The sequence below is a fragment of the Cygnus atratus genome, chromosome 7 (genome assembly GCF_013377495.2).
Source record: "Cygnus atratus isolate AKBS03 ecotype Queensland, Australia chromosome 7, CAtr_DNAZoo_HiC_assembly, whole genome shotgun sequence".
NCBI lineage: Eukaryota > Metazoa > Chordata > Aves > Anseriformes > Anatidae > Cygnus > Cygnus atratus.
In genome coordinates, this window is record NC_066368.1 from 28,554,815 (window position 1) to 28,578,183 (window position 23,369).

At 43.5% G+C, this 23,369-nt stretch overlaps 1 protein-coding gene across 3 annotated transcripts in view; it reads left to right on the forward strand.

The window, feature by feature from the left end:
- Positions 1 to 19,382, forward strand: part of ANK3 (ankyrin 3) — a 144,056-nt gene extending 124,674 nt beyond the window's left edge. The window contains exons 39-42 of one of the 3 annotated variants that reach the window (XM_050711894.1): positions 64 to 442; positions 12,498 to 12,581; positions 14,548 to 14,640; positions 17,988 to 19,382. In XM_050711894.1, the coding sequence (XP_050567851.1) occupies positions 64 to 442; positions 12,498 to 12,581; positions 14,548 to 14,616 (532 nt within the window). In that variant the 3' untranslated portion in view covers positions 14,617 to 14,640; positions 17,988 to 19,382. The remainder of the gene's footprint in view (positions 1 to 63; positions 443 to 12,497; positions 12,582 to 14,547; positions 14,641 to 17,987) is intronic. The other 2 variants (XM_035538064.2, XM_035538074.2) reach the window with 2 other exon arrangements.
- Positions 19,383 to 23,369: the final 3,987 nt, after the last annotated feature.

Sequence of the window (23,369 nt, forward strand, 5' to 3'; positions counted from 1 at the left end):
GCTTCTGCCTTCTGTTGTGTGATTTAAACACTGAACGGCTGTCTATTTTTTTTTCCCCTGTAGCTTGGACCAATGTAGGGATTCTGTTACCTCATATGTCAAAGGAGAAGCAGGGAAGCCAGAAACAAATGGAAGCCTTTCTGAATCCACAGCTGAGATGAAAACTAAATCCTATGTCCAAGAATCTTTAAACGATGTGGGAAAACCCAGTGACAAAGAAGCCCTGAAAACAAAGCCCCAACTTTCAGCTGGTACTGATGAGCAAAGGTTATCATCAACCACATATCAGAAATCTGTGGAAGAGACTAGCAAGCCAACAACAGAAGGCAACAAAACATCTGTGCCTGTCAGTGTGAAGAAGATGAGCTGGAGTTCTTCAGAAGATGGCAAGCCAAGAGCAAGCATCCAAGAGGAGGAGGGAGCAGTAACGTCTGAACAGAAGGTACAGTATGTCCTGTAATTATTAACTGCTTGAGGAGTCCCTATTGCTTAACATAATTTTTATAGGACTTGTAACATTGTGCCAGGTGTGGTTTGGTTTATTTAATCTATCTTTATGCATTTTCTATTTATTACTAAATTAAGAAAATTGGAAATTAGTGGAAATTTATGTTCTGCAGTGTAAATAGAACAAAGTGTAGTTGGGGCAGTCAGAGGAGCCAAGCAGGGCTGCATAATCTTGTTCTTAAGGGGGCCCTGAGCCTTGGAAGAGGTTAGAGCAGGTTGTGACTGCTGTCCTGCATCGCTGGGGAGCAGGTCCCCCTCCTGCCTAAGTACTACCTGTGCAGACAGTGCCAAACCGCTCGGCTGTCCTCGAGCTGCTTCCATAAAGGTGATGCCACTGTTTTCATCTCTGTTTGTGACATTGAGGTGAGCAAAGAGAGGTACTCTATCTTCTTCGTTGTCCCTAACACCCCTGCATTTTTCCTTTTCTTTCTTTTTTTTTTTTTTTTTTTTACTCTGTTAATGTGCAGGAAAATAAATCTTGAGTAAAATCTAATCTCTTCCATATATTTTGTTCCCTGGCTTCATTCATTCCAACTCCAAGGTGCATCCAGCAAAGAGGAATCAAAAGATGCGCAAATGTATAAAGCACTTTTCCAGGTGGTGGTTTGTTCTTAAAATACTGCTGAGGGGCTCTCCTTTGGTTCTACCTTGCCTGGCTTGCACATCCTTACCTATAGTATCTCATTTTTAAGTTGGTTTCAGACAATGAAAATTTTAATAGGTTTCTCAATGGCATATATTTATTTCCCAGAAGCTTAACAGTGAAATTGATGCAAGGAATTGCTTATAGCCCAGTGTAGGGATTGGGGCTGGTGGGCAATCCCTAGGCTCAGTGATTGTGAAAAAGGGAATTACTGAGTTTCTTCTACATTTCTCTCTCTACTGATACTGTCTTTTCTTGGGTGTAGTACAGGAGGAGACTATAACTTCTGGAAGTGATGCATTTTAGTAGATGTATTTGCTTCTACATGATGTGGCTTTTTTTTTTTTTATTGTAGCACAATAAAAATGTCAACTGTGGTGGTCTGCAATAAATCATTCAAGTTTAAATTACTTCATTTTAAACTATTCTTTCGATTATACAATCAAGAATTCTTTTATTAGATAGTACCATAATCAGTCTCACCAGTTATGCAGTGTATGATTGTTATTATCTTGTTGTTAATTCATGACATAGTTAAAGCAGCAAAGATCTTTCCTAACGATCACTAATTACTGAATACTTTAAAAAAAAAAAAAAGTAAGAGTTTGCTGCAAAGGCAGCTAAATGCAGACATCAGAGTTCCTTTATTTGGCTTTGGGGCAGACCTTGGGTTGATGATGTTATGCTCAGTTTAAACACAGGGATAAGCATAGAAGCGCACTGTAACACGTGCTGAGGGGTGTGCAGCAGTGGTGCACTCCCCCCTCTGGATTCCCATCAGTGAGAAGATAAGTTGTCACCACTTCTGTTTTGTCTTCACTTTTGGATCTGGATTGGTAAGAATAAGTGTGTGCATTTCATATGTGCGCTTTTTGCACTACTTTTGCTTTCTTGGTAAAGGGTGATAATCTTATCTTCCAAGTAACAAGTCTTTTTTATGGACATGGTCTTTGAATCAACTGGTATCAGAAAACAATGTGATTTCTAAACCTGGGTCTCTCACTTAATCTTCTTGAAGTCTGTAGTTTAATTACTCTGAGTCCAATTCATAGTGAGATACTTCGTGTGCTGTCATGAAAAAAGAGTTTCAATTGTAGTGTCTCTGGAAGGCATTGTTCAGAAATGAGCCATAAAGGGGTAAAGGTTTGAAAGAAGCAGATTCATTTCTGTGGAAAGAAGTGGGGAACAAAAGAAAATGGCTTCCTAAAGTTAGCAGTTTTTTCTGTGACCATGTGGGAAACACCTAAGAAGTAGTAAGCATTCACCTGCCTGGAGGGGCCTGCATCAGTGTTTGGCACACAGTTCTGCACCAGAAGATAAACTTGGTCCATAGGTACTGGGCTGCTGCCTGGTGAGGAGGATGAAATGAATTGTTGGCTTAATCCCATGTCACTTAACTGCCCAAAAATTTAAAAAAGCAGTGCAGTGACAGTGTAGACCACGTAATGCTCTGTCAGTGATCAAGCATCACATTCAAGTGACCTTTGGAAATGAGAGGAATGCAGCGCAGTTATTCTGTTACCCCAACGAGGTGATGTCCTGTGGTCACGGTGACTCCCAGTGTCAGAGTTTCAGCAGGGCTAAAACACTTGAAGCTGTTTATTAACCGCTCTTCCTCCAAAAACCTTTGTGCCCTCTTGGGAATCTTCTGCTTCCTGTTACTTGTTCAGGATAGCGTTGGGTGTGGGTTTTTTTGTTCTTTTTTTTTTTTTTTTTTTTGTATTGATATATTTGGCTAGTGTCAGAGGACAGCAGGAGACTTTGCAGATGAGTACTGTCATCCTGCCTCAACTGCTTTTTGTTACATAGCCCTTTTTCTCCACCGCCCACCTATGCCTACTCTTACTTGACACATCATTTCTGAGAAGTGCTTCTGGTTTGGGATGTCTTGGGACAGATTCAAAAAAAAGAAACAGAGATGCAGTTAGCAATATCGACTGCACATGTTTTTAGAGTCACTTTTGGGATGCTGTTGAGTTATTATAGAGAAAGTTATCCAATTTCTCTGTTCAGAAAACAGTTGTTTGAGCCTAGTCCATCAAAGCCCTCTCTGCCAGCCATGTGCACACACAGCTGCTCAGCCCCAGAGCCCAAGAGCTCTGTGGGTTTTGCAGGGGAAAGCATCGGGGCTGTCGGAGGGCCCCAGGATGGAGCGGACACCTGCGTGCAGCTGCTGCATGTCCCCAGCACCAGGCTTCTGACCTGGCCTGAGCTGAGCTCTGCCAGTTCCCTTCTTAAAAAACACAGATGATTGTGCCTCACAGACCAGCTAGTACCATTTAAAAATAGTTAAATACTGAGTAGGAAAACCACTTGCATGGAGAAGGTCTTCAAAATGCTAATTTTTAGTCTTTGGTAGGTGGGCCACTGAATCTTTGTGTGACCGTTGCCTTTCTTTGTAAGGGAATTCACTTCCATACCTTGTGAATCCATGTAATTAGTCTGAATTGTTAATTTTTGAGGAGGAAACAGCAAGCAGTTATGACAGGTTTTTCTGCATACAATGTTTTTAACTATTAAGATAAAGAAATGTAGGAGGTCAAATGCATTCCAAATACCATTTTCTTAGGCTTAAAAGCTGCTGCAATATTCAATACCTGGTATACTTGTCAAGCTCTACAGCATATCAAAGAACAGAGGCCTCCCATCATATACTTTAGGAGCAAGACTGCGAGTTACGTATATAATACAGACAGGAAAAATGTTGTCCATGATAACCTCTGTTTTCTTCTTATAGTTCTGGTAGCACATTGTGTCTTGCAAAAGTGCTGTTCAAATGTACTAAAACTGCATTTATTAGGAATGTAGTGACAGTGACAGTGAGATTCAGAGTGATTCAAGCTCAGGTGAGGAGCAGAGGATTACTACAAGAGTTTATCGACGGCGGTTGATTTTGAAGGTATTTTGTGATTCGCGTTCTTGAGGCGACGTTGGCATGGATGTGGGTTTGGACTGCCGTGTGAGAATGTCAGTTCTGGCATAATGGAGTCCCTCTGGTACTAGCTTTCCATGCCAGCTTGTTTTTATAACCAAATGCTACGTGGCCTTTCCTTGCTTAACCCAGAGGTTTATGGTTGTCTTCTGCTGGAAAACTACTGTGCTGCATGGCATGTTGTGTTCTTCACTGTTTTGCATGCCATCTTAAAGACTGCAGCTAGATGCAGCGTGTTTATCTGATGCAGAGCAAAACGAATTACAGACAGATATGGCTGACACATTTTTTTCCTTTTTTTCTTTTCTAAAAAAAATCTAAACTACAAGTTAAAAAAAAAAAGCAGGAATGTGCAAGAGTGGGATATAGGAGAGTCTGGGCCATGTACTCTGGCTGAACGTTGTCATCCAGAGGCCCTGGTGTGTTCTGGAAAGCCTCTCCAAAGCAGCAGGTGATCCTGATTCGAAACCTACTGCAGTTAATAAGAGGCCCTGCATCGCCTTCAGTAGGCTTTATTTAGTGTATTTATTTACAGATGCCCTAGCACAACATACTTTATATGCTAATAACAATGATAGAAACAGAAATAATTGCATTTGCCCTCATGTAGTTTCTTGTACGGTCGCATAGTATGGTAGTGTTTGCCTTGAGCATATAGCATAAGAAAATAATTCTTCATCAGAAATGATGTTAATTCTCAGTAACTTAAAGGATTTATTAGATTCTTATTAGAAAATCATGTAGTAAAGCCATGAAAAGGACAAACAGCCACTGTAGTGCTATTACAGCAATAGCTGAGTTTGCCTAGGATATAATTGTTACTTCAGTGATGATTAGTGACACCTACCTATGTTGCTGTTATTTGTGTGTTTAGTGGAGAAGGGTACATACACATGCACTGCACCTTTTGTATAATGTAGATGGCAGATAGGCTGCTATGCACAGCTGTTGATCTCTCCAAGACACAGACACTTACAAAATGCAGAATGACATTTCTGACCGCCTTCACCCTGTATTTCTTCAGTGTGCTAGTTGTGTTCCCATTCTGAACTAGGCAATAATTGCAAAAATGAGCTCAACAGAAGTAAATGTTTTATCCAAGACCTCATTTTTACAGGAAGAACCTGCTGCCTTAAATGAAAGCACCTGGGCAGGTCAAGGGTATAACCATTCATCAGTAATTTCCTCTGCAGATAAGACATGACAAGAACTAGGAATGTTTCTGTTTTCAGATGGGGGCAGGTGGCCTGAGGGTGATCGCAGACCCTTGAACGCTGTAAGAGCATTGCTGGTAAGACATAAAGCATCAGTGGGCTGAAAATGGTAAAGGCAGTGCATAGTCACCTTGTTTTTGGGATTTGCCATCCAATTTGTCTGAACTATTTCAGTGTCCACTGGTTGGGCATCGGGAAGTGTCAGAGTACAAAAGAGGGTGAAAAAGACAGTCTTCATTTTCTTTCTAAGTATATCCACTGGGTTTAGAGAAGTGCATAGAACATTGTTTTTAAATGTGGTGGTGTCATTTGGGGTTGCATGTACACAGCAATGGTAGAGCAATTGTGTAGAGTGGTGCAGTCTGCAGCTCATGCAGAGGGAGCCAGGCCCTTGGGGACGACGTGCGTGCTGGGGGGTGGCCAGACCTGCACTGTTCGGGACGTGGCTGTGCTGCACCAGGGCAGATTTGAAGGTACCTGTGATACTTCTGTCATTTTCTGATGATTTGTAGCTGCTGCTTGTTCTGCTGCTTGTTTTGTTCTCCCTCCCCGCAACTTAAGACGGGGTTAAAATGGAGCATGAAAAATTTTAAAAGCAGCAGTCACCAGGCCTTTTAGAGAAAGAGTTTGATAAGGGAGCAACCATTTCCGTAGGTGTATGTTGATCATGTATAGCTCATGAATTGATGGCATGAAATAGAGGGATCAAGCTTTGAAGTTGGAAGGGATCTGGACCTTGATGAATTTTTGCAAATTCCTGGGAGCTGCAGTGGTTGGGTGAACTGAAGTCACAGAGAAGGCACGCACTGGGTGAGGACCAGCTCCTCGGGCAGGAGGTCTCAGGGTGCAGCACACAGGAATGTGGAGCAAAGCTCGCAGCCTGCAGGGAGGACATGACCCCCATGTTCCTGCCATGGGACCACGAGAAGTGGTCGGGAGCCCCCAGCAGGCTCCTGCATTTGCTTGCTGGTGCTGAGCACCCTTTGAGCAGCTGCTGCACCTGACCCCTCAGCCCCTGCACCCCACTCCAAATGTCACAGCTCAGCCAGCATCAGTTGTGCAGCGTGGTAGTGAGAGGAGAATCGGGCTGTCCCCCTACTCCTATGTTTCCTGATGCTCCCCACTAAACATATTGCTGCTATGGGATGGATGCACCGGAGGCTGTGCAGGGATGTTTTCTTCCTGGCTTCTCCCCCACGCAGCAAGCCTGCGACTCCCAGCAGTGGTGAAATGCCCAGCTGCTTTCTGGGAGTCATGCCTGGGCCTTGGGAGCACATATCCTATACTGTCTTATACGTTATGGAGCCAGCCCTGGAAATCTGGGTTGAGCTTGTCTTCTCTGGAATAAAGAATATTTTGAACATCTGCAAAGTCTGGGCACGGGCTTCAGAACTCGATGGCAGTGCTGTGCCTGTGCCGTGAGCCTGCTCTGCCGGCTTGTGCCAACAGCAGCAAAGGGACATGGAGGACGGTGCACCTGGAGCCTCCACCGGGCAGAGCTGCATGTGGGTCAGTGTTGTACTGCAGTTAATATTCATTACTGCCTCCGTGCTGCATTAAAAGCAACAGAGGTACTTACATAGCCTGCAGGGATGAAGTTTTGTAACACCTAAATCTGGAGGATAAATTGAGTCCCGTGGAAAAAAAGAATTTGCAATGTGCCTCCACAGTTACTGTCAAGACTGAATTGCTTCATTGCCTTTGTTCTTCTTTCCCAACTTGTTTTTCATTTCAATGCTATTCTGAATTGTTGCTAACACTATTATTTCCGTTTAACTGCTACCTCAGCCCTCTGTCCTGGCCCAAATACGTGGAAAGGCTTTTCTGTTCCCGGAGGTATTTTCCCAGCAGTCCAAGAGCAGGGTCTTGTCAAGTGCTCTCGAGCACATTCCCATGAGATTTAGCACTTCAGAGGGCTGAGACCATAAAACCAGACAAGCAAGGGCTGATGCCCATTTCCACATGTAACAGGATCATATTCTAACCTCAAGGTAATGCACATGGTTTTGGTTTTGCTTCCTTTCCCTCTTCTGTTCGCCTGGCGGATTGATGGGATGGAGCATTGCAAAAGCAACGGGTTTTTATGGTAGTGCAGGAATGTGAGCAATTAGCACACAAGGGAAAAATGAGTGCTGCCACAATGCACACATTCAGAGCCTGATCCAAAGCTCCTTTTATTCACTCATGACAGAAATCAGTGTCTGATTTTTCATGCCTTTTCAAAGATTGTTAAATCTTTCATGGGTACAAATTTTTGGCAAAAATTGTCCGGTAAGATTCTTGCCAAAAGGTTTATGGTAGAATTTTGTAATGGAAAACAAAAGAGACTTCCAAGCAGGAATTACTCAAATCCGATATTACTTTGTATATTGTACTTCTGTTGTTTCTTGCTGATTTTTATTATAGATTTGTATCTTCCCATGCATTTTACCCATGAAGCTCCCCATTACTGATTGTGGAGGGTTGGTTCAGCCTGCACTGGAGGAATGGCACAGAGGGATCCTGAGCAGCAGTTAGTAACGAGCAATATCAGCAGCTCTCATGATGTTATTACTCAGAGGAGACTTATTTACGGAGAGTGAAAATGTGGCCATCCTGTAGGTGAGACCAGTTAAGGGCCTGTGCCCCACATGCAGCACATGGGAGTGTTCCCATCCATGTGCTCAGCTGGGCGCAGCCTCCCTGCTGCAGTCCTGCCAGCTCGGACACCTGCAGCATTGCTCTGCTCCCAAATGCCACCACACCCGGGGAGAGACCAGCAGGGTGGGAGCTGCCAGCCACAGTGCAGTAACACACCTGGGAAGTGAAACTCAGGCTGCAGAGTGCTGCTAGCAGGTCTGTTTGCACATGGTCCTCCTGTATCAAGCATCAGAACAATGACCCAGCTCCCACTGTTGGGCTTGTTGTGCTGCTGTATGCAGCACCATGTCCTTTTGGGTCTCCTTGGCTTGCCTGTTCCCCCCCAACGGCTTTAGCAATACATCTGCAAACAAGCAAGTACAAACTCAGCACAGGCTCAGGCAGACAGTCGTGGCATGTGATTAACAAGGTCTCTCTGAGTAGGCAGAACTCACTAATGAAAATGACCTTAATGAAAGATGTTTGTTTCTACTGCCACAGCAGCTTGAGATCCCAAGGAGACAGAGGTGCAGCTGCTGGTTATGCATTACAAGAATGTGATCTCGAGACTGAAAGGATTATGTCTTGCTGGTGGCTTAGACCAGAAAAGGAAGAGGTCTCATCGCTCTGTACAGCTCCTTTTCCAGTTGCAGTACTGCCCCCAGTCTTTGGAGAAATTAAATATTTAGGATCTTTCCATCTTGCTTATTTCCGTCTGCTTTTAAATTCCTTTTTAAATTCTGGGTAACAGACATCCAGCCGCACCTTTTATCCTCCGCTGTTACAACAACACTAGCTATATAGGAGGAATAAAAGGGACTATTATCCCTCTAGTAACAAAACAAACATGAAAGAGAACCAGAGGTCTGACAAATCTGCAGTGAACTTTGGCACAGTACTGCAGCACCAACTGTATAACTCCTGCATTTATCTGGAGGTCCCTGGGAACACCCATCATCTGCAAATAACTGTTAAGAAAATCAGTGGAGTTGGCAGAAGACTTTGAAGAAGTTGCTCTTTAGTTCTCCTGCCCTGGAGAGCAGCAGCGGGGATACCAGCTGGTTTTGGCAGGACTACACTCCAGTGAACAGGGTGACATTAAAGCACTCTGCTTTGCAAAGCTTCCTGGCATGTTCTGGGACTGAGGCATGCAGAGTGCAGCTTTTGTACGGTTTAGTCCCAGGGATATAACTGAGCTTCCAGTAATCACTGTGTTAAGTTTCCTCCCTGAATTTTTAAAGCGCTCGGTATTGTGACAGTGATTTAGACTGGTCAAGGGTGAAATGAAGCCCGCATAAGTATGATGCTGCGGAAATAATTTTATTCTTCAGCTGTGACGCAGATGCACCAGCTTTGTGTTTAAAAAAGCTTTTGTTGACAAGGTCATCTAATGTGCCATTCTAACCCAAAGCTGTTCTGAGGTCTGACAAGTAGAACTGCCAGTGGGTAAGGCAGTTGTTTTTTTTTTTTTTTTCTAGCAAACATCCGTCTTTATAGCTGCAGAGGATTAGAAACGTCAGTAAATCAGATCTGCCTCCTGCCAATTGTGAGCCCTCCTGCAATTTGTTTAACTACCCACAAGAAAGAAAATTGTGAAAGCTGGATTTCATGCATACTGGCTGCTGAGTGTTTACAGCATTTATCCTTAGACCGTGCTTAAAGGAGCATATAGCTAATTAAAAACCAAGATTCACAATACCTTTAAAACTGCATTTATCTTGCAGTGTATCAATGCATTTTCCATTTTAAAACTGAACACACTAATTCTCACTAACTTGTTTTAAGGAGCAACCTTGCTTGCAGTGGCAGTAGGGGCCAGGACGTGCGAACAGTACTGTTGTACCAGGTAGTCTGGCAACCTTGCTGTACCAGCCGTGGTGTTCTGTTTCTGGTTTTTATCCTAGTGGGTTTGGAGGCCTTACTTGCACGAGGGAAGCTCTCAGTACCGCTGTGCACTGAGGGAGAGGAACATCTGGGACAGGGCTCACTCCTGTCCAAGCCCTCACTGCTTGGGAGCTGCTGGGGACTCTGAGGGGACCCACCCATGGGTGGGAGGCCAGGGGAGAAGCAGTGCAGCCAGCTCCCTGTCTGCTGCACTGCTGATAAAACTGTCTCCAAAATCACTATTTTCCCCTCGTTCCACTGCAGCTAGGAGGCCCTACAGGTTTCAGTTCTCAAAACCTGTACCCAGTCATAGGTGCCCCTGCCTGCAGCAGCAGGCCCTGTGCCATTTTCATTTCTGCTATCTTGCTCATGAGAAAGGAAGGAGCTGGCTCCCGCTAGGGCCCTGCTCACCGACAGGCCCAAGTCTTCCCTCCCTCATCCTGGGTACGGAGTGAAATTGGTCCTTAGGTAGGTGTTTAGTTTCTCCTTCCAGGAACCCCTTGGAAGAGTCCTTTTGGGGCACGAATTGTCCAGTGGGCCCAGCCTGGGCTGTCCCAAAGCTTCGGCAGCAATTCGTTCTGCTGTGCTGCTTGCGAGGGTGCTACCCTGCCTGGGCTTGGGGACCTCGGCCCGGTGCCCGCAGCCCCAGCATGGCTCGGACAGGGGGGCCTCACCCAAGTGGCCCTGGGCAGTGACGTGCCCCTGGCTGTGGAGACTGCTGTCCCTCCGTGATGCTCCCTGAAGCATGAAAGTTTGGCGAGTTTTACAGTTTCTATATACCCCATGAAAGCAAGGGGAAAAAGAAACATGTCTGAAATGGATTAATTACTTATTATCAAGTCGTAATTTCAACACAGCTTTCAGTATGAAATAAGCAGAAATTCTGCACTTTTGAGTAATGACAGATACTCACTGGAGACGCGGTTGGCAGCAGAGCTGCAGCAGGCTCTTCAGTGTAGCTTTTGCCTGATGTAATATCTCTAAAGCAGGGAAAAAACCTTGACTATAGAAAATTGCTTGTGAACAGAAAGGAAGGTTTATTTCTTTTAGCACTCTGAAATAACATACAAGTCTAATGTTATAATGTACACATTAAAAAAGCTGTGTTTAGAGAGAAAATAGTTACAAAAAATAAACACGGCATCACTATATCTGTTCATTGTAAAGCAGTGCTGGGAGCTTATGTAGATAACTGTGTAGTGTGTAGACCACAGTAAGTATGGTGCTTCTTAGTACTTGAAAGCATTATGACATTTTGACATGTAGTTTTAATAATGTAATTTCAAATATTATTTTGCTGGTAATATTGATATTTACACGTTTTATATAACAATTTTTCCACTTCCTTCTTCTAGTTGCTGTTTTTTCCATGGTGGGTTGAGGATAAGGGGAGAAGAAAAGTTTTAAGGTTTTTGTTTGTTTGTTTATTCCTTTTTTAAAAGGTAAAATTTCTGGGGAAAAAACAGGGGAGTTCCCTGACCATCTCATCTCCAAGTGCTATAGCTCTGCTCTCAGCAGAGGGAAAAGGCAAGTCATCTGCAGTCTTGACTTTTGAACATGGTTTTGTCCTTCAGATGAGGCAGAGCCTAGATTTGTCCATGATCTCATGAACACAGTCAATAATGCTTCCTTCCTTATGGGCTGTGCTTATGGGTCGGAGAATACTGATTTTAGTGCAGCCAATGTTTGTTGGGAAGCATGGAAACCAACATGTATGAACTGGATATTATTGCATAGATTGCAATTTTCTTTCTCAGTTTTCTGTTTTCAGAAACAAAATGCTACGTTAGATTGGTTTTATTTATACAAAATAAGCACAGATGATGGATATTTCTGGAGCATCAAATGTGGTGCTTTACTTCAGCACCCACATTTGGAAACATGACTTTGTGAGGTAAAGTTGTCAATGTTCTTCTAGAACAGAAGTTCATGGCTACCAGCTAGCCTTAGACTTTATTTATAATTTTAGCAACAATTCTTGTTGTAGTATTTGGTCCTAGCACAGCAGTTAGGACACTGCTTAGAGATTTATTACACTGGTCCCATAAATAGTGGGTACTGCGAGAACTGGTGGATGGAGTACGATTTCAGTAAGTCGTGCACCAGGCTGCTGAGACTCCTCGGCAGGCTGGCAGATGATGCTGTGCCAGAGAAGGTTTCACGTAAGACACCTTTTACTTTTTCCAATTTTGCAAATGCTGAGTAGTCTTGTCTTCTGTGTGCATTTAAGATCTTGCATTCAGCAAGCTATAGGCAGAGCCGTCTTTAAAATCCCAATTTTTCCCCACCTTATTTGGTGTTAGAACATGTTTCTGTGTGTACTGGGTATTGAGAAGCTGCGAAAAGTCTCCTGCTAATGGATGCTGTTCAGAGATGTTATCATCACGAGTTTGTGCCTCCATCTCATAGGACTCAGGCTAACAGAAAGATTATTTGTTGTCCAGAGAGCATCATGTCATGAATTAGCTGACAAATGTGCCAGAAGCTCACTACATGTTTTAAGGACACACTTTGTGGAATAAATACGCAGGTATTGGCATGCTAAATCAGAAAGGCTTTCACGTTATTTGTGTGACATAAACCAATCTGTTACATAAAGTTGAAGCTAGCATGTGCTTGTTGCTTGGATTGGTGTGGAAATATGTGTGGGTTTGGCAGATTGTAGGTTATGTTGCTAATCTTATAACACGTTCTTTAGGGTGAGGAAGCAAAAAACATTCCTGGTGAATCTGTAACAGAGGAGCAGTTTACCGACGAAGAAGGCAACGTCATCACAAGAAAAGTAATCATGGCTTATATCGCTGCTCTGAGTCTTTGCATTCAAGTAACTTCTTTTAACATACTTTCTCCCCTTAGAATCTAGGAAAAAAAATCGATACTTGTCATGTATTGCTTCCTACAGATCACCCGGAAGGTAGTAAGACGTGTTGTTATCCCACATGAGAGGAAAGTTGGTGAAATGGTAATGGAACGGGGACTGCCGGGAAATAACAGTAAATGCAGAGGGTTGTGTTGACTGCTAGAAAGCGCTGCTAAAGGGCTGGAGGTTTGCATTTAACAAGAAGCCTTGGCAAAGTGCAGTGCTTGCAGTTCTTGACAAGTCGTGCATTGGGGCGAAGGGGCAGGGATTTACCTTCGTGGTGTTTCCTGGAAAGGGATCTCTCAAGGAGGCCTCACAGAGCTCTGCGGTGTGCAAAACGCCTTCCCCATGAAAGCATTATGGTCTGCTCATGTAAAACAGGCAGCAGATTTAAAATGTAGGTTTGTAGCCTGTTCTGTTTCATCAGTGTCTGTGAGTAAGGTTAAGCCCTTGCAGAATTTGTACCTGACACCCACAGGTATGCTATGTTGCTTTTTCACCAGCCCAAAGGAGTAAACCCCAGCTCAGTCCCTACCAGCCTCTCACTCACGTGTGCAATAACCCCTTGCTGGAGACTGGGGCTTTGCAGGATTCAGGGTGATGTGAACATATCTACATAACGGTATCATATACTAACACACATCAAGATGGGGTTTTGTCCTTCTGTGCCCTGTTTCAGTGCCTGCAAAAGGAAAGGAGGGCTGCGAGGCTGCAGGAACACCCCATCCCTCTTCCAGGTTGCCCTGTGGGTGAGGTTGGGCTGTGCCTTGAGCTGCTCTCCATCCCAAGTACGCTGTGGTCCCTGGCACGCAGGCGGCCTGGAGGCCTTGGAGGGAACAGGCAGGACATCTGGAGACAAACTGCTGCAAGGAAATTCATGCCCTGCTCCTAGTGCGTGGCCAGGGCTCTTGTCTCCAGTAAAACTGACAGTGGGGTTAATGGGTTTTTGTCCGAGTGAAAACAGAATTGAGGACTTGGAAAGAAGCAAACAGAAAAATACTCTTTTTTTCTGCTGGTGAAGAGAAAAATGCATCAGGGAGCACAGAAATAGAAAAGAATTAAACATATTTCAATCCCTTCTTTCCTAGCCCTTTATCAGGGAAAATAGAAATTCTGCCCAGCAAGGGAGAATTTTGCTGCACCAGATTAGATTACTGAAAAACTACAAATAGTTACAAATACATCAATGCAGATCAGCCAAGGGGTAAATTCTGCCGATAACCACACATAAACAGATGCATTCTGTGATGTGAATGAGGCTTGTGATTACTGGAGTGTTTATTTTTAGATGATTATTGAGCTATTTTTAATGAGTACAGATGAACTTCATTTGGGGGTTTGCTGTTTTAGAGACACCAAAACCTGCACTGCTTGTCACTGTTAATGGTTTTACTTCTGCTCTGCTTTGGTGATGTTTTTTTGCTGCTTTCTTCCTCTTCCCTTTACTCCATTACTAACCTGCTCACTTTAAAGCACAGACTTTGTGAAACATCACAACAGCAGACATGGCCTATGCTCTTAAAAATGTCCACTGACCCTGGCTGGCCCAGAGGTCTGGTTGGAAAGTGATTTTCCTTGAAGGTGGTGATGAATCCAGCTGTAGTTGATGGCAGGGGCTCTTCCGAAGACTGCGTGCTCCAGCCCAGATGCTCTTTCCCAAATTGTAGACCTGTATTTTCTACCTGAAGATGATATTTCAGGCCTGTGCTTGTGCAGCTCAGCAGAGTGGATAGATAGATTGTGTGTATCTTTGAAATGAAGTGTTAATGTGATTTAACTGCTTTTTACTTATCCTGTTACAGCAAAATGTGGAGCCTGTTTTGGAAGCAGGTTTATAATTACAAGCATTCTCCACAGGCTATGTTAATGCATATGTTTTCCTTTAAAGCAGGGTGAAGCTTACAAGGTTAAGACAAAGAAAGAAGTCAGACATGTGGAGAAGAAAAGTTACTCATGAAAGTTGAAAGCCAACCACTGAACGGTCAGTTTGATCAATTTTCTTCCCTTGTAAAGCTTTTGCTAGCACAGCACTGTGTAGAGAAGGGGCTAGTACCTGAGCAGTGCAGTGGCTTGCTTTCTGCTACCTTGGCATCGCTTTCAAGCTGCAAAGCTGAATAGGTGGTCCTCGGTCCTGTATGAAGAAAATGACCTTGAGTTCATGCATAGAAGCTGAGCTTTATCTGTTGGAACATAAAGCAAAGCAAAACTGAGCCATGTGTAAGATTTGGGGAGTTTCACAAAACATAGAGTTTGTAATCCACAGCGTTTTCTACTCCTAAAAGTGGACTTAGACATGACTAGTGAAAGAGCTGCATACCAGTAAATGTACTGAGAGTGAAAGACTTCTTCCACAGTTGGACATGTGATCTGCGGGCAGTTATGCAAGTGAGTGTCCTTGTAAGAGCCAGTAAGTGTCTAAATATTTGCCAACAAATAATCCTTACCAAATGTTTCTTGTAAAATTTATTGATCCAACTTCAGTGATTGTAAGAAAAGAGCAGCTGACAGTATAAGGGCTCCCCAAAGTAAATCCAAATGCCACCGGCCGACACAGACTCACAGAACAGCATAGGTTGGCAGGGACCTCTAGAGATCATCTGGTCCAAGCAGGGAAATGCAGAGTAGGTTGTCCAGGATCACGTCCAGGTGGGTTTTGAATATTTCCAGAGAAGGAGACTCCACAGCCTCTCTGGACAACCTGTTTCAGTGCTCTGTCACTCTCGCAGTGAAGTCTTACCTCACAATCAGGTGCAATGTGGCTTGCACTTGCTCTGTAACGGTTTGCCGGAGCATGTGAAGCAAGAGGCTGCTTTGTCTATAGCTGTAATCACACAGTGTATTTACCTTGTGTCTTTTTTCCACTCAGAATTTCTCTTAGCTTTGGTGGCTTTTAGGAAACGGCCAGAGGAGGATTTGGGGAAATGGGAGTTTGCTTTATCATTTTCCTATATATCTGGTATAGGGATTATTTGTAGGGTTAAAGAACAGAATAAACAGGGCCTGTAAAACATAACAAATAGTGATGTGGAAGTAAAGAACAGGGTGTCCTTAGTCCCTTCCAAGTGCTGTAATATGGCCCCCTAAAGCCACCTGGCTGTACCAGTTTTCTGAGCATGTGAATAATGAGACCGCAGGGACTCGATGTGTGGGATCTTGCAGAGAGCTTTATGGGATCAAGCCCTCCAGAGCAAGCACCATAAAGTGACTGGCTTGCTTTCAGTGTGCTTTTAGCCACTCATAGCACCTGCTGGGTCAGTCGAGCACAACCACTGAATTCCTGCTTTTATTGAGAGCCCTCCCACATGTGCTAATAGAATAATACCACTTCACATGGTTTGCTGCTGAATATACTCATAAAATATTTAATGTTTTGAAAGGGCAGGCCTTCCTCCTTCATGGAGCTTGGGGATACTAGAGGAAAGCAAGCCAAAGGGACAGCATTGCTTGTATGAAATTGTGTCCCAAGTTAGCTCCCATGCTTCTCTTTTGAAATTTGGAGTTTTCCTTTCTGAGTGCTATCTACATGCTTAAAGCTAAGATGAGATCTGTTGGGCAGTTACCTCTGTGCACCCAGAGCCACTGTGGATCTGCAGGGGGAAACCAGTGGAAATGTGTGAATTTGAAGGCACTGAAGGCAGGATGGGCATTGAACTCCTTAAGTGGTGCAGATGAAGAGTCTGCCAGCCTACAAGTGTGATGCAGCACATATTTGGAATAAGGGAGGGCAGATATTTTAAAATAAAATGTCATTAATAAAGCAGTCTTTGCCTAATGTGTGAAACATATTCTGACCTTGAGAAAGCCAGAGTCTGACTTCCTCAGAAGCAGATGTGCTCCCATGGCTGCTGATGCATTTCTTTTGTGCTTTCTAGGAGGCAATTTTGCCCTTGTAGAACCCCTCAGAAAGTCAGAGCCTTCCTTAGATGAGCCCTTGCTCAGGGAGAACTTTGTCACGTAAGACGAGTCTTTGTGGTCCAAGCTTTGATAAGAGGTCATGAGCAAAGGTGTATTAAATAATTGTTAGCTCAGTCAAGTGTCTGAAGTGTCTGTTGAAGACATTCCATCTGAATATAGAAGAGGTTATGTTCTCAGAGACCAAGGATTCTGATAGAAAACCAGTTGGTTTCTTGGTCCCAAAAGACAATAAATAAATATATTTATATATATGTATATATATATATATATATGGGGAACAGAGGTGTTGCTTTTCCTTTAAATGTTTGGCGGGGGGGTGAACATTTTTTGCTAGATTTTGCTGTAAAAATTGCTTTGTGACCATTGCAAAAAAAAACATTGCAAAATACGGGTTGAAAGGAAAAGCCACGATTTGTTTTGCATGAAGCTCTGCAGGGCTACGGGACAGGTTTCCGCCCAGTACTGTGCAAGCTGGCCTGGCTGCTGCTGCATTGTGAACAGACAGCTTTCAGCTGCGGAATAGATCTATGTCAGCGTAGATGTGGGCAAGGACACATTGTTTCAGCATAGGAGAGCGCAAGCACTCCCAGGGAATGCGCGTGGACCTGTGACCTGATTAGTAAACAGGCATGTCCATGCCAGCCTGAATCCCGCAGGCACTGCACAAGCCACACTCACAAACAGCCTTCCCAGCACCCAGGTCTTGCAGCTCCCATTCACCAGTGTTTTGTTTCTGCTTCGTGCGTCCGTACTGAAAGACGTCACTGTCATGCGATGGATTTAACAAACTTGTCGTTACGTGCTGGCTGCATGATCATTTTGGCATGGGCAGGAGAACAGGGGTTGGACCCTCTGTCTCCTCTGTGCCACTCATGGAGCCAGATGGAAGATGGATTAGGCAGCCCTTCCTTGCTCTGTCCTTCATGAACTGTCCTTCATAAAGGCTTGCTTCCACATTCCTGGCTCTTTTGGTCCCATTCCCCAAGCAGCTGAGAGAGGTGGATGTCCAAGGAGCGCAGGTTTTAGACCACTGTGGATGGTTGGAGACAAAAAACAAAAGTGGGTTGAGAAAGAAGCGGCTCCTGGAGATAATGAATGCTATTTCTCCCATTACAGAGTACAGATTTCTTGTAATCCTTTCCGAAGAGCCGTTACTTTGTCTGGGGTGATGAAACGCAGTGTCTAGCAAACATATTTGTAAATCAGTTCATGAGCAACGTGGATGTCTGTGGATGCATTTTCCCTTCATGCTGGGAGCTCAACTAATTTCATTACATACCTAGAAACAGTATGATTTATCCCATTACAGAATCCCATAATGCCAATTAGAACTATTTTGTTTAGTCAGGGAAAGGCATGAAATTGATTCTGAGATATTCTGAAATGACTTTGTGCACTCTTTTCTTTCCGTAGGACTGTGTGCTTTTACTGCCAGTATTCTGGAAGAAAAATCAACAGGAATTAAACATTCACCTATAAAAGTGTGCGTGTGTTTGCTGCTTCCACACATTAACCGCATGGTTTTTATGCAAAAACAAAAACAAAACAAAACAAAAAAAATTAATTTAGCATGAGCCAATTTACAGAGCATGGAAATTCACTTTCATTCACAGGATTGGAGAGTGCACAGTTAACAATGCAGTGTATATACAAGATGCCATGCTGTTAACAGCTTATTTCAAGCAGTTTGATGTCATTACAAAATAAATAAATTCCTGTGGCCAGAGGGGATGTATGAAGACGAAATGGTTAAACCATGGAAAGACACTAAAATTACTAAAATCCACAACAGCTCGCCTTATTTTTCTTGGACCCAAACTGTCAGGGTATAAAACACTGTTTGTTTCTTTTTTAAACATCAATAGTTTTGCTGTAAATAAATAACACTGTATAAATTCTAACAAATAGAATAAATGTTGATAAGGCACTGCCTTTTCAATCACAAACAGAATACTGCGAATGCATTGAGCAGGCTAGGTGTCTCAAGTGGCTACACCTACAGGGATATTCTGGGTGTATCTTCACAGATTCTTGTATATTAGCAATTATAATGTTTGTATATGCAAAAACGCTAGCTTGATTTTAAAAAAATCTTTAAAATCTGCTGCAAATTTAAATGATTCCCAAAATGAGGAATTCTGTAGTTCTGTGAAAATTTTTCTTCAGAGTACTAATATTTTGATGCATGTTTCACCTTATTTTGATTAAATCTTTTCCAGTTTTGCAAACACTATACTGCAACATGAAAAATAAGATTTTATCTGTAAACACAAAGCCCTTCATCTAATATTTGTTGCTGTTGCCAATTTTTCAATGAAATGACCTAAAAACCATAACATATACAGTAGTTGCATTATGGGGAGGGGGGTGCTATCTGTTCTCGCTTTATAATGGGGGTAATGCTTGCAGCTTTAGAAGTGGGTTGGTGCTCTGACGGGCACAAGTTTGGGATATTTTTAAATGAACTGAAGAGAAATTACTAGCTAATAGACTGGCAGCACGCTGTAAAATTATTACTGTATTGTGTACTGGCTATAAGATGTAGAATCTTTCAGTAAGCCAATCATCTGTAATCATCCTAGCAGTGTAATATTAGGTTGTTAAGGCTGCTGTGTTTTAAAGGGCATTTTTATTTGGGTTTTGGTGAAATACTTTGATTTGTTGATTATATTCATATGGAAACAGCATTCATTGATAATAGCTCTAATTACATATGTATGAAAACAACAAACACTGGATGATCTAGTTGATTATTTAAGCATAAAATAAATTGTGTTAAAACTCTTGGATAACGTGTATGTGGCAGTGTTATTGTACCCTATAGAAGTGTTTTTGGAATGTCAGCCATTAATTATCCCTGGCTTTTTGCTTCTTTTCCTCTCAGTTTCTTTTGTCTGATCCACCTCCTCGTCTTCATAGCGTGACAGGTCATCACTTGGCAGGCTGTCCCAGAGTGGGTGGAACAGGAGTAACACAGCAGCCAGCACATCCTCAGTAAAAGTAAGGAAACCCCACCTCTCTGGGACGTTAGGAGACCTCCTCAGACCTGGGGAAAGGACAAGTCTAATAGGTTATGCACAGCCTCTTCTCCAACACGTGTCAACTCTGGACCTTTAATTTATTTCACCTCATCAAGAATCAGGAACACCACTGCTCCCAGCGTGTATCAGTCACACCAATAACCAACCCGTTGTAGGTGATGTAAATGAAGTGTACGTCTCCTGTATATTGCATGCACTTCCTGTATATCATAGGTGATGGGCCATTACATATGGTCCATAGTGATGGACCATTATATATAAATACTTGGCTTTGTTGCCAAAACAAAGTTTTGTAAGCAACATCAATACACACTCATTGCTCTGGACTGTGGTCTTCTGCTTGAGGGTAATAAATAATTTTATTGCACAAGGTTCACTTTTACCTGACTTTCAAGGCAATACGAAGATGTATTTTATGCTATCTTGGCACCCAAGGAAGCTCCATTGCTACAGAGATGGCTCAGTCTGCTTGTTAAATCCACATTATTCTGAAAGCTAATCCCCACAGGAACCAGTCCTCACCTGGGGTCAGTCAGCAGAGCTCTCAACTGGTGAAAAGCACTTGGCTTCAGCAGAGCATAACAGGTTTGTTTGTCAGTGCTTGAGTCACTAGGGCTGTGAGCTTTTGAAGTAGTGGCAGTAAACAAAGGGTTTTTCTTAATTTCAGCAGCCAGTCTGTGTTGCCATGCACCTTTTACTGAGCTCAGGATACTGCTGGTACAATACTGATGGTTCCAGTCCTTACACAAGCTAGTCTGCAGGACAAATGCCACTTACAAAAGTGAAGAACAAATACATCTTATTGCAGGTCACAGTCCAACAACGGCAGCGTTCACGTTTCTGGAGATCTCACTGTCCAGTTGCCGCTCTCCCAGTTGCAAGTATCCACATCAGTTAAATGAAAATGAATGTTTTTTTAGTAAATGGTGTGTAGATGCACATATTTACTATTATATCATGGCTTTACAGTTTGAGACAAAGGCTGTAGTGGCCAGCAGCAGGAATACACGAGCAGCACCGTAGGAGAGCCTCTCTTCTTCTCTGTAGCAGCATCCATAATACGGAATTTCATTCGATCCATCTGCCTGGTCACCTTTCAGTACCTGACACTGACGAGGGAGAAAGCTGGCGCTGTAGTTCTGGTAGGCAGAAGGTCTCTTTGTCTAGACAAAAGTAGGGTTACTTGTGTGGGGTAGCAGAGATGTGCAGGTGAATCTCAGCAGGTCTCCTGCTGGTGGTGGTGATTCACCTGTCACCATCAAGCCTGGGGAGTCGGTCTCGATCATGGAAGTACACGTGAGCAGGTGCTGGTTTGCCTGAAAGCTCCAGAGACATCTTTCACAGGCTGTGACCACCACAGATGCATATTTGGGCCGTTCAGGGCAGCGCTGCCCGTGCCCAGGCAGTGCTGTGCCTGCTGCCAGCGGGTCCTGTGCAGGTCGGCCCTTTGGCGCTTGCTGCCTTCCAGGGAGGAGCTGCCCCTGGAGCTATGATACAAAGGAGAAACTGGAAGTCGGAACAGGAACCCTGCACCTACATTTCCAGAGTTTAAAATTTCCCACTAAATGTTGCACAAACAGGATTTTCTGGGTGTTGGTTTGTTTTGCTCTGAATGTATTGATTCCAACAGTAGCTCAGGATATTTGGGAAAAAACAAGGTTGAAGCATAAACAATCATTTTAGAAGGAAAACAGAAATCTTGCCAATACTAGCAACTGATGCAGACAGCCCAAGTGAAGGCTCTGCCTTTAGTATTTGCTTTCGTCTTTTTTTCGTATTTTCTCCAGTGAGAACATTCCCCTTAGAGGCAAAATTGTAAGTCATGGGACTTTTATTGCATCTATTAATATAAACTAGATTGCTAAATACGGGGTTCTTTTTAGCCTTTGATATTTGTTTTTGCACTACCTAGTAATAATATTCTACAGTACTTTTTCCATTTCTGGAAGACTATCCATTACATTTTATTTGTGGCCGGTAATAGTTTTAATCTCAGAAATTAGAAGAGTTCCTGTAGCGCAGAGATGACATTAGTGGGGATAAATGGCAGTAGCTTGCAGGATTACAGCACCCTGCTAATTAATGCTAATTTCCTAGGGGATTGTTTAACACGGGCTTTTGTCTGTAGCCTGCACTGAGCAGGCAATCGAGACATGCTCCATCGGGGGGCTGCTGCAGCCTGGCATGCAAGCACACGTGCTGAAAGGCTCTCCGTGCACCCCTAGGAAGGAGACTACCAGGAATCGGGGACTGTCAGGGGTGTGGGGTGAGCACTGTGGGCTCTAGGGGGCTGGGGACCAGCTCTCCCCTAAGCCCTGGGAAGCTGATGGTCATGGGGGGCAGCCCAGAGCTGCCACAGCCAGGCCCCAGCCTCCTCCGTCCTTGTGGCCTGCCGTGCTCCATTGGCTGGGGGTATGTGACCATGAGCCTTGGGTTTTGAGTTTTAAGGGAAAAATTAAACACTTGTGAAATGCCACCCAGCCAGCTATTCAGCACAAGTACAGCTAACGATGTCTTTTGGGGGAGACCCACCTGCAGGGTCATGGAAGGTGGCAGTGCTGTCACCTGCCCGGCAGCGATGGCTTTGGCGCAGCCCCCGGCTCCATGGCCACCTCTCTTCAGGCACGGGCTGCAGGTCGCCTGGCTGAGGCCGATGCTGAGACGCGGGAGGAAGCAAAGCGGGACTGGGCTGGATGCAAACAGGACCTCCGCTTTCGGGCTGGAGGAGGAACAGCCCCAGGGCAGCTCCACTCTAACCCTGGGGTGAGAGAGAGAAAACATGGTGAGAACAAGGAGGAAAATTCTCCCTTTGTGGAGAGCACAGAAGTTTTCCAACTGAGATACAGATCCTAGGGTAGGGAAGGGGAAGACAGAAAACTGAGACCTGGCCTGCTACAAAGTGCTTTACATAAAATATAATCCATTACTGCATAAGAAAAAGGTTAGTGAAGGACAGAAAAATGAGCTGCTCAAGAAAAATCTATGTATATGCCACAGTTTTCATAACTGCTGATGCTAAAAACAGTATGCTAATTGTGCATGGCTATATTTATTTGACCCTAAATTCTGGAGGAAGGCGAAGATTTATAATAAAAGTTTTATTGGTGCTTTTCCCATCACGCTAGTGTTCAATAATTGAGAGCCATTTGGTCTATAAAACAGCAACGCACAGTGATCCACTGTTCACCAACTTCTCTGGAAAGCTTCCAGAAGCTGGAAATTGTTATGGCATGGCCAGAACAACAGAACAAACTTATTACAACTTCTGAAAAAAATTCACTGGGAAAATAAGGATACAAAATACAAGCCCAAGAGCTGAAGATTCACTAGCTGCTGAATTTGCTACCGCACAGCAAATTTTCATAATCATATACTCTGTCCTGCAGAGAGACTTCTTTTCTAATACAAGTTTCTGATTAAATAATTGTTGGTCAGAAAAAGAAAGCAGCACATCATTATTTTAGTATGAACTGCTTCTTAGAAAACATGTTTTATCTTGCATCAATAGACAATCCACATTATTAGTGAACTGTTTTCTTTTTTTTTTTTCTGCATATACAAATGTTTTCCAAACCTATGTTTCTCCTCTCCTTAAACAATTCTTCCAGCATGGTAAAATCTCTATGCACACAATCAGTATTCTCCTTTGAATACTTGCTTGTGTCACAATGCTTCTTGACCCTGCTTCATTTTATTTTCCTAGTAATATTTTCCATTAATTGCATTTTAATGCGACTGTCTTTCCCCCTTTTTT